Source organism: Plecotus auritus (assembly GCF_963455305.1).
Source record: "Plecotus auritus genome assembly, chromosome: 1".
Classification (NCBI taxonomy): domain Eukaryota; kingdom Metazoa; phylum Chordata; class Mammalia; order Chiroptera; family Vespertilionidae; genus Plecotus; species Plecotus auritus.
In genome coordinates this window covers 107,566,994-107,584,710 of record NC_137770.1, presented here as the reverse complement: position 1 = coordinate 107,584,710, position 17,717 = coordinate 107,566,994, and the positions used below count along the sequence as shown (strand labels likewise).

General features: G+C 36.7%; 1 protein-coding gene across 6 annotated transcripts in view; it reads left to right on the top strand.

Moving 5' to 3' along the window:
* Positions 1 to 17,717, top strand: part of ARHGAP12 (Rho GTPase activating protein 12) — a 189,685-nt gene that overhangs the window by 122,330 nt on the left and 49,638 nt on the right. For 3 of the 6 annotated variants that reach the window (XM_080657364.1, XM_080657363.1, XM_080657366.1), the window contains 2 exons: positions 1,443 to 1,523; positions 13,963 to 14,088. The exons of 1 other annotated variant lie outside the window; for it this stretch is intronic. In XM_080657364.1, coding sequence (XP_080513490.1) covers positions 1,443 to 1,523; positions 13,963 to 14,088 — 207 coding nt within the window. The remainder of the gene's footprint in view (positions 1 to 1,442; positions 1,524 to 13,962; positions 14,089 to 17,717) is intronic. 2 more of the 6 variants (XM_080657367.1, XM_080657365.1) reach the window with 1 other exon arrangement.

Sequence of the window (17,717 nt, the reverse complement as noted above, 5' to 3'; positions counted from 1 at the left end):
TTTATTAGTACTTAAAAAACTCATGTAAATATTCTTCATTGTAATTCTGTAGTTATGTAAGTTGACAACATGAAAACTCAATATAACTACTGACTCAGCTTTTAAACTGCTTACAATTACATTGATTATTTTTATGGTGTCAAAACCCACTTAGAACAGACCTTTTTAAGAGTAGGCCTGTTACGTGTCATTCTGTTTAGATTTCTTCAATAAAAATACTTCTTTATATAGTTGTCCCTTGGTATCCTTGCGGGATTGGTCCAGAACCCTCCTCTTCCCCACAGATACCATAATCTGAGGATGCTCAAATCCTCGTGTTATATAAAATGGCATAGTATTTGCAAATAACCCATATTTGTACGTGGGCTAAAGCAGGACCTGCCTACACATCACTTAATTCATGTGGATTCAGTATAGTGCTTGACAGATTGGCAAATCCAAATTTTGCTCTTTGGAACTTTCTGGGAATTTGGGGGCGGGGCTTTATTTTCAATCTGCAGTTGGTTAAATCTGTAGATGAGAAACCTGCGGATTCAAAGGGCTATTTTTCATGGAGAATAGATTTTGGGAATAGTTTTCTTAGCATGTTATTATGATATACTACCTCACTTCCTACACTCACTTTTCTTTTATAACCAAGTTATGTAAAACAAAACCCATGAATCTAGTATTTTATTAGTAATTAACTAGTTTGGGGGAATGCATATTGAAATTTTATGTGTATATTACATCTCTTATCATCAGAAAAGGTAACTGTTTAGTTGGGCTGGTTTAGAGAACATGCCCTTGGGAATGAATGAAGGTAGGCTTTTATCCCTCATTTCTGCTTTAATTATTTGACACTAGAACATAAGGAAATAGTAATATTTATATATATCACCGTCAAGATAATATATTTGTATTAGCAATACTTAGTCTTTCCCCCCTCATAGTCTCTGTGTTATATTGTATGAAATATTTTTCTATTATTATTTAGTCATAGTAAGATTTGTTGCCTACATGAAGTTTGGCTTAAAGTTTTTAGTAGTTTTATACTTAAAGATTGAAGAAAAAAATCTCTTTTTATTAATTTCTTAATCCTGTTTTTAAGGGTGGTGTGGCCCTGTGTTCAGTGCATATGTGTGTGTGTGTGTGTGTGTGTGTGTGTGTGTGTGTGTGTGTATCTTTATGTTATATATTTTTATGTTGTTTAGTGGTACTTGAACCCCTAGTTTTACTTTGGAAGAAAGAGAGAGAAAATAAACTTAATTCAGTATTGAGTTTATTTAATCTTACCAAACTTAAAATGTAACTATTAGCATAAGATTGTTAAAAATTTTTTTTGAAGTTTTCTAAAGCAGGTAGAATACAATTCATAGGAATAATAACTAACATCTCTGGTTGTATAAGCCTAAACTCACTTTTATTTAAATTAAAAAATAACACCTGTTCTGTTTTTATAGTGGCTCAAGCATGTTGATGATCAAGGTAGACAATATTACTACAGTGCCGATGGATCTAGGTCGGAATGGGAATTGCCAAAGGTAATAAACCTTAATACTAACTTTCTATTTGAAAATAGTAGATGAAATAATATGAAAATTGTTTATTATTCTGGATTGTTTTCTATATTTTAGTTGTAATTCCAGTTTGGTCCTGGGATAGTGTCAGTGTAGCTTCCAGTTTAATCCTCCATTATTTTAGAAAAAACTCGATCCTACAGTGACCATTTGAATTCCCCAAAGCACCATCCAAAAATGAAACTAGACTACCTTCTTACACTACACACAAGAATAAGCTCACAATGAATTAAATACTTAAATGTTAGTCGCAAGACTGTAAATATTCTAGAAGAAAATATCGGCACTAAAATATCCGACATCTCATGTACCGATAATTTTTCTGATATATATTATTTGGCAAGGGAAATAAAAGAGAAAATAAACAAATGGGACTACATTAAACTAAAGAGTTTTTGCACAGCAAAGGAAAACATCAGCCAAATGAAAAGACAACCACTGAATGGGAGAATGTATTCACCAATGATACATCTGATAAAGGGTTAATCTCTAAAATATATAAATAACTGGTAAAACTCAACACCAAAAAAACAAACAATCCAATTTAAAAAATGGGCAAAAGACTTGAATAGACACTTCTCCAAAGAGAACATACAGATAGATGGCCAATAGACATGTGAAAAGATGCACAACATCACTAATCGTCAGAGAAATGCTAATTAAAACCACAAGGAGATATCACCTCACACCTGTCTGAATGGCTGTTATCAATTAATCAGTAAACAACAGGTCTTGGCGAGGATGTGGAGAAAAGGGACCCTTCATGCACTGCTGGTGGGCATGCAGATTGGTGCAGCTACTGTGGATAGCAGTATGGAGTTACCTCTAAAAGTTAAAAAAGGGGCTGCCTTAGGACTCGGTGTTTCTGTTTCTAGGAATTTATCTGAGTAAACCTGAAACACCAATTTTAAAGAATATGTGTACCCCTATGTTAATTGCAGCATTATTTATAATAGTCAAGATTTGGAAGCAGGCCAAGTGTCCTTCAGTAGATGAGTGTATAAAATGCTGTGATACATTTACACAATGGAATACTACTCTGCTGTAAAAAGGAAGAAAATTTTAACCTTTGGGACAGAATGGATGGACCTGGAAAAGTGAAATAAGCCAGTCAAAGAGAGACAACTACCATATGATTGCTCTCGTGTTGGAATTTAATGAAGAAAGTGAACTACCACACAAAATATAGACAGACTCATAGAGAGCACAACTTTGGTAATTTGGGGGTGCTGGTAAGGGTGGAGTGATTGAACAAAAAGTAAAAATAAAACAGAAGTTATGAACATGGAGCACAGTATGGTGATTGTGGGCGGGGAAGTGGAAAAGGGCATAGTGGGGATAAATGATGATGGGAAAAAATGTAAATAAAATTATGAAATATAATTCAGTAAAACATTTGTAGATTTAAAAAAACTATCTTTAATTTGTACTTTTGGATTTGATTTTGACTAAAGATCAAACCATATTACTCTTTGAACATTGAAGTTGTGCCGAGCTCTGGGATCCCTGCAATGTTATATTACGAACATAAGCAGAGCAGTTAAGTGATACACTAGCAACAGTTTGGGTTTTTTGTTTTTTAAGTTTTCAAAAAATTGAATATGAAATGATATAATTTTATTTTCCAAATTTAATCAGAATACAATAAAACTTTGAAGTGAGAAATTAATATTCTAAGCTTAATATGGCTGTTCCACACTCAGAATAGACATATGCATAATAAGATTAATAATGTTTTTGTTTTTCAAATGTGCCAAGAAGTTGAAGACTATGTTAGCTGTTACTTTTTAAAACTAAATAAAAACAGTTTAATCATATTTAGTGATTAAATTGGAAAGAAAAAAATCTATGGATACTGATGGCTAAAATATATAATACCCTATGTGCTGGGATAGGAATGTATTTTGGGGCTATAACTGTTCAGTATTGAAAACTATGTAACAGTGGTTGGTTCTGTTAGGCTTATAATATATGAGATTGGATTTTGACCTAAAAAACTAAAAGAAAAATCTGATGAAATTGTGTTTCACTGAAAATTATCAAATATAAAAGACTAATATTTCATTAATATAGTATTAATTAAATATTTTAAACACACAATGTTAAATTTTTTGCTTCTCTTAACAAATTTGAATTGTAGCTCTTATTAGTCTGATTCTCTGGTTAATGACATCAAACTAAAACTTTTTTTGAGTGATTTTATTTTTCCTACATCAGGGTCAACTGAAAGGAGAGGCTCCCAGAATGACTTTAGATAAGGGTTAATTTGGAACCTTTACTTAACTGGTAGCTAAATATCTCTGTTGGATTTCTTACTAACATCTATACTTTCCTTAGAAGATGTATAGGCTCAATATTAGGAAACCAACTTACTTCTGAAGATGCCTTGGGTGAAAGAAAGAAGGGAGGATGGGAAACCTTTTTTCTGCCAAGGGCCATTTGGATATTTATAACATCATTCATGGGCCATACAAAATTATCAACTTAAAAATTAACCTGCTATATTTGGTCAAATATTTAACTCACCCCTAATGCCTTGGTAGGGCCAGACCAAAAGACTTTAAGGCCCTTGGCTGGATGTTCCCCCACCCCCCTGTCCTAAAGGGTAGTTAGTTCTACAACAGTAGAAATGGAAGGTTATTATGACCAGTGTTGAGTTATTAGTTTTGTGATATTATCTTATTTTCTGCCATTTGCCACTTAGGATAAAGTGTCAGAAGGTCTTGGCAGTTTCTTGAACTTCCAATTAAATTTGATATGGAGAGGAGGCTTGAGTTGGGTACAGTGGGAATCTATCTATAATAATAAAAGCGTAATATACTAATTAGACCAGACGTCCTTCCAGACGACTTTCTGGATGAAGCCGGGGCTGTGAGGGAAGCCTGAGTCCCGGGTGCCTGCTGGCGGCCACTGGGAAGCCCGGGTCCCAGGTGCCAGAGGGAAGCCGGTGCCGGCAGACAGGGAAGGAAGACCTACTCTTGCCTGAATTTTGTGCATTGAGCCTCTAGTAAGTAAATAAGGGAAAATGTTCTAGAACAGGGGTGGGCAAACTTTTTGACTCGAGGGCCACAATGGGTTCTTAAACTGGACCGGAGGGCCGGAACAAAAGCATGGATGGAGTGTTTGTGTGAACTAATATAAATTCAAAGTAAAGGAGCGGAGGGGAGAGCAAGAGAACCCTCCGCTCTTTCGGCTCCGCGGGCCGGATATAACAGCCGAACGGGCCGGATCCGGCCCGCGGGCTGTAGTTTGCCCACGGCTGTTCTAGAATCACTGTTTAATGACTTACTGTATAATAACGAAGACTGCAGATTAAATTCTGTACCCTAAGAAATTTAACACTGAAATTAAGTCTTAAGTTCTGTCAGAGATTTGTAACCCTCAATACAGATATTAGAAATTTAACTTTTTAAAATACATTTCGTCTCTCAGTACTGTGTAGGTGTTATAATGGGTACAAATGCATAGGGCTTGGTCTTTACCCTTGAGGCGTTTGTTTATAAATTTGGAAAGAAGAATATGTTTATGTGACAACTAAGTAAGATAGAATATGTATACACATATATTATGTACCTAGTTCTATATTGGATGTAGGTGAAGGGAACTACAAACCTAGTAGATAAGAGCAAGGATTGGGGGCGGGGGGGGGGAATAAAGAAGGATAAATGAAGAAAGAAAAAACAAAATCTCTCTCACTCAAAATGAGTGCTCAGAATTCCAAATAAAACACAGGAATAACTCTAATGCTGTTACAGACACAAGAAAATCAAGAATCAGATCATTGTACTCACTTCAGATGATAAAGACTTTGAATATGTTGTGGGTGTTCAGAAAGTTAAATGAAGGCTTTTGTTTTAAAAGAACAAGAAATTTTAAAACTCAAAACAAATGTTATCATGAACAGATGAATACAATAAAGAATATGCAATTAGAAATCTTTGAGATAAAAAAGATAGTAATTGAAATAAAAAGTACAGTGGATAGCATAAACTATAGAAGAGAGATAGGAAGATAACAAATAGTAATGCTTACATAGTTAAGGGAAGTAGAAGATGGGTAGAGTTTTCTGTACTAATACTAGGAATTCCAAAAGGAGAGAATGGAGGAAAATGGTAGAGAAATAATATTTAAAAATATAACTTCTTGGAATTTTCTAAAACTAAAGGAAAGATAGGTAAAAAATAAATCCACATATTAACAAAGGTAACTGGATCTGCAAAACTTCAGTATAGACAAACTTAAAAGCCATCAGAGGGTAAAAGATCAGATTACCTGCTAGGGTAGATTACATCATTGAGGCCATTCTTTACCCACTCCTTTTTAGTGCTCTTTACCATGTACCTTTGTAGTGGCCTCCCACAGTGGATGGGATGTATTGTCCTGCCCTTTACTCAGTTCAGTCATGTGACTTGCTTTCACTGATGGAATGTGAGCAGATGTGTCACAAAGCATAATATTGAGATAGGCTTGAGTACTAGGGCTTGCTCTTTAATCTCTCCCCTTACCATGGGGGAAGAACATGCCAGGCCAGTTTACTGGTCCTAGGAATAATAAATAGGTGTGTTTTTTAAAAAAATAATAATAATAAATAAACAAAGCCTCAGATCTGTGGGAAAATGAAAAAGATCTAACATTTGTTTCATTGGAGTTCCAGAAGGAGAGTGCGAGGCTGAAAAATATTTGAAGAAATAATGTTTGAAAATGTTCCAAATTTGGCAAAAGTGAAACCAACAGATTTAAGAAGCAAAGTAAACTAAATAGGACAGACCCGAAGAAATCCACATCTAAACACATTGTAATCACATTTCTGAAAATTAAGGACCCAGCCCCATTCACCAAATCTTGAAACCAGCTCAATAAAACAACACATTTCTTATAGGGTAGTAATGATTTGAATGGCAGAGATATCTTCTTAGAAACCATGAAGCCAGAAGGAAGTGGTGAAATATTTTTCATATGTTGAAAGAAAACACCTGTTAATCCATAATTGTATATCCAGCAAAAATATCCTTCAGGAATGAAAGTAAAATAAAGATATTTTCAGATGAAAGTAACTTAAGAGATTTATCACCAACAGTCTTTTTTCACAAAAATTGCTATAGTAAGTTCTTCAAACAGAAAGGAAATGATAACTGAAGAATACTTGGAACATCAGGAATGAAGAAACAATGGGGAAGGGTGAATATCTGAGGAGATTTTTTAAAATTATGTTTGAGTGCTTGCTTCAGCAGCACATATACTAAAAGTGGAACGATACAGAGAAGATTAGCATGGCCCCTAGGTAAGGATGATACACAAACTTGTGAAGAGTTCCATATTTTTAGACTTAAATGTTTAAGTGGTGAAACCGTAAAAATCCTAGAAGAAACCATAGGCAGCAAATCTTAGACATCTCTTGTAGCAATATATTTGTCGATACATCCCCTAGAGCAGTGGTTCTCAACCTTCCTAATGCCGCGACCCTTTAATACAGTTCCTCATGTTGCGGTGACCCCCAACCATAAAATTATTTTCGTTGCTACTTCATAACTGTAATTTTGCTACTGTTAATGAATCGTAATGTAAATATCTGTGTTTTCCGATGGTCTTAGGTGACCCTGCTAGCAGTTCTCAATCTGTGAGTCGCGACCCACAGGTTGAGAACCGCTGCTGTAGAGCCTAAGGCCATCGGAAAACACAGATATTTACATTACGATTCATTAACAGTAGCAAAATTACAGTTATGAAGTAGCAACGAAAATAATTTTATGGTTGGGGGTCACCGCAACATGAGGAACTGTATTAAAGGGTCGCGGCATTAGGAAGGTTGAGAACCACTGCCCTAGAGCAAGGAAAACAGGGAAAAGTAAACAAATGAGACTACATCAAACTAAAAAGCTTTTGCACAGCAAAAGAAACCATCAGCACAATGAAAAGGGAGCCAACTACTAGTATATGGGAGAACATATTTGCCAATGATACATCTGGTAAGAGGTTAATTTCCAAAATATATAAAAAAACTCATACAACTTAACAGAAGGAAGACAGACAATCCAATTTAAAAATGGGCAAAGGACCTGACTAGACACTTCTCCAAAGAGTACATACAGATGGGCACGAAACATATGAAAAAATGCTCAAAGTCACTAATCATCAGAGAGATTCAGATTAAAACTACAATGAGATCAACAAACAATAAGTAGTGGTGAGGATGTAGAGAAAAAGGAACCCTTGTGCACTGCTGGTGGGAATGCAGACTGGTGCAGCCACTGTGGAGAACAGTACGAAGTTTCCTCAAAAAATTAAAAATGGAACTGCTATTTGACCCAGTGATCTCACTTCTAGGGACATATCCTGAGAAGCCTGAAACACCAATCAGGAAGAATATATGGACCCCTATGTTCATAGCAGCATTTACAGTAGCTAAGATGTGGAAACAGACCAAATGCGCATCAGTAGATGAGTTGCTAAAATACCTGTGGTACATTTACACAGTGGAATACTATGCAGCTGTAAAAAAAGAAGAATCTCTTACCCTTTGAGACACCATGGAGGGACCTAAAGAGTATTATGTTAAACAAAATAAGCCAGTCATAGAAAGACACATATCACATGATCTAACTTACATGTGGAATCTAGTGAACAAAGCAAACTGAAAAAAATACATCTAGAGACATGGAAGCATGGAATAGACTAACGAATCTCAGAGGGAAGGAGGAGGAGCTGCAGAAAGAGATTAACCAAAGAACTTACGTGCAAATGTGCATAACCCATGGACACATACAATAGCGTGGTGAAGGTCTAGGGGGTGGTGAAGGAGGTTAGTGGAGGGGGTGGGAAGGGACATTTGTAATACTTTAAGCAATAAAGAGAAAATTTAAAAAATCATGTTTGACATTCAAAAGGGAAATTATAACATTTCTGAAGTAGCACTTGAGTGTAGAGATGTTTAAGACTAACTATATCATAAAGGCGAGGAGAATAATGTGGTGTAATTTTTTTAAAGTTTTTATATTCCACTTGAAGGAGTAAGATATTGATACTAGTATACTGATATATTAAGTATGTAAATTGTAGTTCCTAGAGCAAGCACTAAAAAATGTAACAAAAGATACACTCAAGAAACCATAGATGGTCCTCACTTACGATGATTTGACTTATGACTTTTTGACTTTATGATGGTGTGAAAGTGGTTGGCATTCAGGAGAAACTATACTTCAAATTTTGAGTTTTGATCATTTCCTCGGCTAGAAATAAACATGCAATACTCTCATGATGCTGGGCACTGGCAGTGAAGCACAGCTCCCAGTCAGGCATGTGATTATGGAGTAAACAACAGACACTCTACAGTGCACTGTATTGCCAGCATTTTTTTGGGTATTGTGTTGAGAACATTTAAGGTAGGCTTCGCTATGCTATGATGTTCAGTATGTCAGTTGTGTTTGCGAGTGCCCTATGTTGGGCTGCCAGTTGCGAGTGTCTCCCCCCCACCCCCCATGTCCCGTGTGGTTCAGGGTTCGGGCTCTGGAGGAGGCCGCACACAAATGAAAGAGACTAGACAAGAAAGTATAAATTTGGGAATATTGGGGGCCAGGTGGAAGCCCAACTCAAGGGAAAGGACTTCACCCCGCTCTGGCCTTGCTATCCCTTTTATTAAGACTATGGGATACACCCATAGCCTTTAGGCAGACAATTCCAATAATAGCCAATCAGCAAGAATTTACATGAAACTAAAAGGTGAAAGTTGCTTTTAGCTACCATTGTCTCAACTAAACAGTGGGTGGTTGGCTCTGACCTTTCAGAGCTACAAGGTTGACCAGCCTTCCGGGTTCCTTGACCACACCTCTCTGCTAGTAAGGACAATGGGCGGCTTCCAACCATGTTAAATGCATTTTTGACTTACAATATTTATAACGTATGATCGATTTTTGGGGACATAACCCCATTGTCATTGTACCAGTAAATCAGGGAATATCTGTATGATAAATTAAAATATGGTAGGCTCTGGCTGGGTTGCTCAGTTGGTTGTAGTGTCACCCCATACACCAGAGAGGTTTCAGGTTCAGTTCCCAATGAGGGCACATATCCAGGTTGCGGTTTCCATCCCCAGTCGGGGCACCTTTAAAATCAATGAAAAAAACACACATATAATTGAGTGAGGATTAAAAAAAAATGGTAGTAGGCCACAGCAAGGCAGAAATAGAGAAATAGGCATGTAAACAGAACAGAAAACATAGTAAAAATGGCAGGCATAATCCTTACATAAATAATACATTAAATGTAAATGTTCTAAATATACCTATTAAAAGATTTTCAGAATGGGTAAAAAACCATGACCCAACTATATGCTTCTATAAGAAAATTACTTCAGATGTAACGACATACTACATCATGCTAAAGGTTGTTTATCAAATAATCTATGCTAAATCTCATATTTCATGGTGAAATTACAGAAACTTTCCCATTAGAGTTAGGAACTAGATTATAAATTCTCTATCACTGCTTCTGTTCAATAATAAAATAAGAAAAGAAAAAGAAAAACTGATTTCTCTCGCTATCAGAAAGTAGAGTATTCCTATGAAAAGTTTTGTAAGCCAAAATGACGAAAAGTGCAGTATGTGACATTTTTTTCATAAATGGTGAAAATAGGTGTACTCAGGTAGTTCTTTTGTAAAAGCAAAGTGGCACAATATGAACTTTTGGAAAGTGGGGGATATCTGAAATATAACTGAAAAGAAAGATACAATTGTTTTTTGTGTTTTGTTTTGTTTTTAATTGTTAGAAAAATCAAGAGACTCTACAAACTCAAAACTGATAATAGTTCACTTGCTGGGTATATAATCAACATAGAAACTACTCATTTTTCTAGTAAGTTGTTTTAAAATGTTACAGGAATAAAGATCCTCTTTACATTAACAGTAGCAATAGCTACAAAAAGAACCATGACTAAGAAGATGCCTATTAAAGTTTCTAAGATCTTAAGAAAAATTTCAGACCAGAATTGAAGGACATAAAAGAAGACCCAAAATAAATGGTGCAGTATTACATTATGATCTTACATTAGAGGCTTAATTTTATAACAGTGTCCACATTAGTCTGTAAAATTCACTGCCTTTCTATTTACTATTCCCCTCCCCACCTTGTTGCAACTCATTCTAAATTTTATTTGCAAACAAAGTTCTATGAAGAAGCAAAATATTCCTAAGTAGGGAGAATGTGTGGGTGGGGGGAGGCAGGCATGCACATGAGGGCCTGGATTTATGCTGTAATGATTAAGATGGGGTAGTTTGGGCACATGTTTAGAGGAATAGACTAGAATGGAATAGGAAGCTCAGATGTGGCATTACAGTTCAATGGATTAAGCATGGACTATTCAGTAAATGTTGCTAAGATTATTGGTTATTCACATGAAAGAAAAAAAGAACTAAATGTAGACCTTGACCTTACTTCATACTTCCAGGTAAATTACAGATGTAACTATAATAAGCAAACTTTAAAGGCTATAGTAGTATATATCTATCATAGAATATCTTTGACTACAGAGTAGGAAGAATTTCTTAAAGAAGACTATATAAGGGAAAACTGTGAAAGGCAAGATTGACAGATGTGACTACATGAAAATTAAACAAAATGTCTTCTAGTGTAAAAAAAAACAATACATAAAGGAGAAAAGATAAGTTACAGCGTAGGAAAAGATATATTTAACTCACATAGTTTACAAAGGTTTAGAATCCCAAGAATAGAGAACATCCTAGTTCTTTTTGTACATGCCAGTAAAAGAAAGATAAACTAGTTGCAAATAGGCAAAATACATGACTAAGCAATGCACAGAAGAGGAAATAACATGAAATAATACATGAAAAGATATTCAGTTTTACAAGTAACCAGGAAAATGTGAATTAAAACAATGAAATAACATTTACCCTTCAGATAGATTTTTTAAAAATGTGTGCATATATACACACAAGAAGCCCAGTGCAAGAAATTCGTGCACAGGTAGGGTCCCTAGCTGCTGCTGGCCACCAGCCGGGGCCTTCCTTCGTCCTGTGGTGATTAGCACATGTCATAGCGAGCGATCGAACTCCTAGTCGGTCGAACTCCTGAGAGGACACTTTGCATATTAGGCTTTTATATATATAGCTAAGTATGTATCAAATTACAAACTGCATGAGAATAATAAAAATTGAATTACGTGTTACTACTGGGGAGGGAGAGAGAGGAATGGAATCTGGAAGCAATATTCAGAGCCTCTAATAGGTCTGTAATATTTTGATTAGAAAAAAGTTTTTAGTCATCTTTAATTAAGAGTGTGTGTGTGTGTAACTGGGGTCTTCTTATTTTTCTTTTCTGCAATTATGACACTTCATTTTTGTCTACACTAGATTTTATGTTTCATTTATGCTTTTTATTGGCTTTTATTAACATACTGTTGTCTAGTAAAACAATTAACACATTTAAAATTGTGATTATTACTCAGTTTAATGTTACATTATTTTTGTTGCCACATAGAAAGGATTTTTAAACAGTTGTGGTAATTATAAAGGTCAAAAACTAGAGGAGGTACCAATTAAATTCATATATAAGCTTTCATACAACTATTCATTTTCATTATTGCTGACAATGATTGAAGGGAAAATATAGCCTTGTTTAATAATTGGGTCTCTTTTTACTTAGAGATTTCTGGCACAGAATTAAAAATAAATATTTTTATTGATTTCAGAGAGTAAGGGGGGGGGGGGAGAGAGAGAGAGAGAGAGAGAGAGAGAGAGAGAGAGAGAGAAAGAAAGAGAGAGAGAAAGAAAGAAAGAAAGAAAGAAAGAAAGAAAGAAAAAGAAAGAAAGAAAGAAAGAAAGAAAGAAAGAAAGAAAGAAAGAAAGAAAGAAAGAAAGAAAAGAAAGAAAATCATTGATCGGCTGTCTTCTGCATGCCCACACTGAGCCCACAACCCGGGCATGTGCCCTGACCTGGAACCTAACCATGACCTCCTGGTTCACAGGTCAATGCTTAGCCACTGAGCCACGCTGGCCAGGCCGGCACAGAATTTTTTGGTAGCCTTTGAACTTCTTTGTCTATTTTAGAAATGACCCCATTTGTGAATTGTGATAAATGAATTAAAAACAAATACCCACACATGATTGTCTGGCTTTGGCAAATTTTAATGTGAAAAATAAAGTAAGAGCTTTGGGAGACAGTTTTAGAGGGGTCTGTAGGGACTCATTTTGGAGAGAAAAGAAATGACATGTTGTGGAGAAAGATGCTGGAAGAGTTCTTAATATTAAAAACATCCCCAAAGATACTTTTACTGAAATTATAATCAGAGTCATTAAATTTTAAGATTTACTGGGCTTTTAGGGGTGGGGTAATAGATATTTTAGGTATATTTTGGTTTCAGTAGAAGGTATCCCTTAAAAAATCAGATTAATTTTGTTATTTTATTACAATTTATTATTTACTAAATTGGCTGTATAAAACAGCATACCTGTTAAACCTCACATTTCTCAAATGTTTATGCTTGACATTTCAAAAACTTAAGTGACTTAATGCCTTATTGATAATGTGTTTTTAATTTTATATGCAATTTTCTTGGGCAGTTATTACCTATCTGTTGTATACAACTGATATAGGATTGATTTAGAATTAGGACCATCTCTACCTTTTGACCTGGTTATATTTTACCTCTTCAGAGAAAGAAATAATAGTGTGTTTGGCCTGTAAGTGAAACAAAAGTAATAACAAATGAACAAAATTTTCTTTAAATTAGAGAATACTATAACAGTATATGTAAGCATGGTTTATAAAACCTACACCAAAAATTGAATTCATGTGTATTTTAGAAGTAGCGGAAACCCTAAAAAGTTAATTTGTCCAATGACCACATTTTATAAATTACTAGAGGCCCGGTGCACAAATTTGTGCATGGGTGGGGTCCCTTGGACTGTCCGGTGATCGGGGCCGCAGGAGGTTGGCCGGTGGAGGGAGGGACCTCCCACCAGCTCCTGCGTTGTGCGACTGCCCCCTGGTGGTCAGTGCATGTCATAGCGACTGCTCGACCAGTTGTTCGGTCACTTAGGCTTTATATGTATAGATAATAACTAATATTTATCGAGAACCTACTATCAGGTCAATATTTGCTATCTTCTATACTTTGTTTAATCCTCATGTCAACTCTTTGAATTAGATATTTCTGTTATATGTGTTTTACAGTTGATGAAACTTAGACTTACAAAGATGTAATATTTTGCCAAAGATAACATTAACTTGGTCCCTCTAATACAAAATGCTGGTCAGATGAGAAAACCAAGGACAGAAAATTCATGTCAGTGTCATATGATGAACTTTGCCTTACCTCATGTGTCATTGGGGGCTGGCATATTTAGGTTTTAGTTTCGTTTCTATTATTTACAAAGTATATTTTTTTCTTTAGTATAATGTTTCATCTCAGCAACAAAGAGAAATAACTAAAAGTAGGAGCCTGGATAGGCGGCTACAAGAACCAATAGTATTAACAAAGTGGAGACATAGCACCATTGTGCTGGACACCAATGACAAGGTAAGACTTTTTGGAAAAAAAATAGGTTGAGAATTTTGGCAAATTCTTTATTATTCTTTATTATTTTCTCCTTAGCTGAATCTCGTACCTTAGTGACTATTTGTCCTGTAGTAGATTTTGGTTTTGAAGTGTTTTGATTTTTGCACAATAAATTTTGGTTTAGATTGGGTCTGAAGTGTTTTTGCTCAATGGACCTTCTTATCTGTAGTTTAATGAAGTATGTATATACCTTGATACATTTGAGCCTAGTAGTTGACAGGGTGTTGTTTTATTTTGATAACCCTGCTTTAAAGTTATATATTTGTTAATTGTTTGTCTTTAATCTCTAGAAAGTTTTATAGTACACAAAATTAATTTTTCCTGTATCAGGAATGATTGGAATCTTACACCCTCTGTTCCCCTAAATGGTCTTTGCATAAAGTGCTTCTTTTATCAATCTGAAAAGTAATGTTCTTGATTTCAAATAGGGGATGAATTTTGATGCAAACTTCAGAATGGAAAAGCCATAAAGTTTTAAACTTCCTTGTGTTACATCTTTTTATTGTGGCTTCATTTTGGGGATGGAGTAGGAAATCAGTACAAATTTGCAGAACATTAGGCATACTACTGTTAAAATGTGAGGGTGGTGCTAACACCCAATATTAAGGAAACTATTTTAGAAAGATATTTGTTGTTGGAGACTTTTAAAACATTTTACTATCAGGCTTCTCTTTTGACATAATTAACAGGTTTCCTGCATTTTTAGGTGTGCTACTGAAAGCAGAATGAACTCTCCTAAGGCATAGTTCTCTATATTTGGATACTTTCAGTCTTAAATTTTTTTATAAATTATCTCTGTCAGTCAGTCAAAACAAGTATTTTCTTTAGTCGTACAAGGGACTATAAAGTTGTCTGTTGAATTAAAAGATGGACTTTTGTAGAGCTGTAGAAACATTCTACTCATAAGATGGACTAAAAGAACAACAATGAAAGTAGTAGATAAGTTTCTAATTTCTGCTTTGTAAGGTTGAATGTAGATGGCATATTAAAGGATTGAAATTCTGGGGTTTGTGCCATTGAAGAATGCTTGAAGATACATTAGCATTGAGATTAACCTGAGTAGGTAAGATTCCTAGAGATTTTAATAGAAAAAGTCATTTTACTCCAAGAACCAAATTACAATAAGGGTATTTAGAAAGCTCCTTCAGACCATGTATAATGCTCTTATGTAAAAGCCATTGCTGAACCAACTCCACTGCCTCTTAATAACGAACAAAAAAGGATGATTATTTTGGTGATGTGGACTTAAAATTTTGTATTCCTTTTTAATTTTTCTTAAAATTTATTTTCAGTCAATTAGAATAACTTTCATGAAGTTCTTAATTACATTTTCTTTTTCATGTAATTGTGTCAGATTTGTGAGGACATGATTTTTCTTGAGACCAGAGATTTACTTATTTTTGGTAGAAATGTCTCTCCCCCTCCCTACCTTATCTATAGTAATAAAAGCATAATATGCTAATTAGACTGGATAGCCGAACGACCTTCTGGGCGTCACTCTGGATGAAGCCATGGCAGCAGGGGCTGAGGCAGAGGTGGTTAGGGGCGATGAGGCAGGCAGGCAAGTGGTTAGGGGCGATGAGGCAGGCAGGCAGAGTGGTTAGGGGCGATGAGGCAGGTAGGCGAGTGGTTAGGGGTGATCAGGCAGGCAGGCAGAGTGGTTAGGGGCGATCAGGCAGGCAGGCAGGCAGGCAAGTAGTTAGGAGCAAGCGGTCCCAGATTGTGAGAGAGATGTCGACTGCTGGTTTAGGCCCGATCCAGCAGGGATCCCTGTGGGATCAGGCCTAAAGCGGCAGTTGGACATGCCCCAAGGGGTCCTGGATTGTGAGAGGATGAAGGCCAGACTGAGGGATCCCCTCTCTCCCATGCATGAATTTTGTGCACCGGGCCTCTAGTTCTTTATAAATAGAATCATAGATAATTGCTTCACCACATAAACTTTTCTATTATCATCATATAATAATACCTTTTAAAGATTTGAGGATATGAAAGAGGGACTATACCAGAACAGTGTAGCTGACTAATATAAGGGGTTAACTTGAAATAGAAACATATTACTATGTAGCAAATGTTATGATGTTGCAGACAATCGTGGAGAAGGGAGGTGTGTGTATGTTGTGTGTTTATATGTGGTGCATCTGTTTGTTTCTGCCTGCTTATCCTATATAATAAAAGGCTAATATGCAAATCGACCAAACAACCGGTCACTATGACGTGCACTGATCATCAGGGGGCAGACGCTCAACACAGGAGCTGCCTCCTGGTGGTTAGTGCATTCCCACAAGGGGAGCGCTGCTCAGCCAGAAGCCAGGCTCAAGGCTGGTGAGCGCAGCAGCGGAGCCTCTCCCACCTCCACGGCAGTCAGACATCCCCTGAGGGCTCCCAGACTGTGAGAGGGCGCAGGCTGGGCTGAGGGACCACCTCCCCCACCCAAGTGCACGAAGTTTGTGCATTGGGCCACTAGTAGCTTTTACTAAAACCTGCTGTTTGGAGAAACTTAAGATATATTTATGTATGCATATACATTTATAGTATACATAAGTAAATATATAAATGTAAAATTGTTTCTTGTTTATAATAATAATTAAAATAATTACACATAATTACTCCATTTGATGTGGTTTTTATTTCTGTAGGACTGATAATGCTATGAAAAATAAACTATAATTACTGTCCATTTTACTCAGTTGCTTATTTTCTAGTATGTGGGTTACAAATCCTTTCCTCAGACTGTTTCAATATTAGACACTTTTTTATTTTTATTTATTTATTTATTTATTTATTTTTTAAATATATTTTATTGATTTTTTACAGAGAGGAAGGGAGAGGGACAGAGAGCTAGAAACATCAATGAGAGAGAAACATCGATCAGCTGCCTCCTGCACGCCCCCCACTGGGGATGTGCCCGCAACTAAGGTACATGCCCTTGACCGGAATCGAACCCGGGACCCTTCAGTCCACAGGGCGACGCTCTATCCACTGAGCCAAACCGGTCAGGGCTAGACACTTTTTTAGAAGTTAAGAAATTAAAAAGTGAAAAATGTGAATCTCTCAAAGTACTTAAAGGGGGCTAAACTGAAATTTGAGCATTAAGTGTTACTCCTTTTTATAAAGATATTCTATATAATAAAAGCCTAGGTGGTGTCATGCTCTCACGTGACGTCGTCACAAGATGGCTGCCACAAGATGGCTGGCAGGGGAGGGCAGTTGGGGGCAACCAGGCTGGCAGGGGAGGGCAGTTGGGGGCCATCAGGCTGGCAAGGAAGGGTAGTTGAAGGCGAGATCAGGCCGACAGGGGAGGGCAGTTGGGGGGTGACCAGGCCAGCAGGGGAGGGCAGTTGGGGGTGACCAGGCTGGAAGGGAAGGGCAGTTGGGGGCGATCAGGCTGGCAGGAGAGGGCAGTTGGGGGTGATCAGGCTGGCAGGGGAGGGCATTGGGGGCGATCAGGCAGGCAGGGGAGCAGTTAGGCGTCAGTCAGGCCAGCAGGTGAGCGGTTAGGAGCCAGCAGTCCCAGGTTGTGAGAGGGATGTCTGATTGCCAGTTGCGGGATTGGGCCTAAATTGACAGTAGGACATCCCCTGACATGTCCC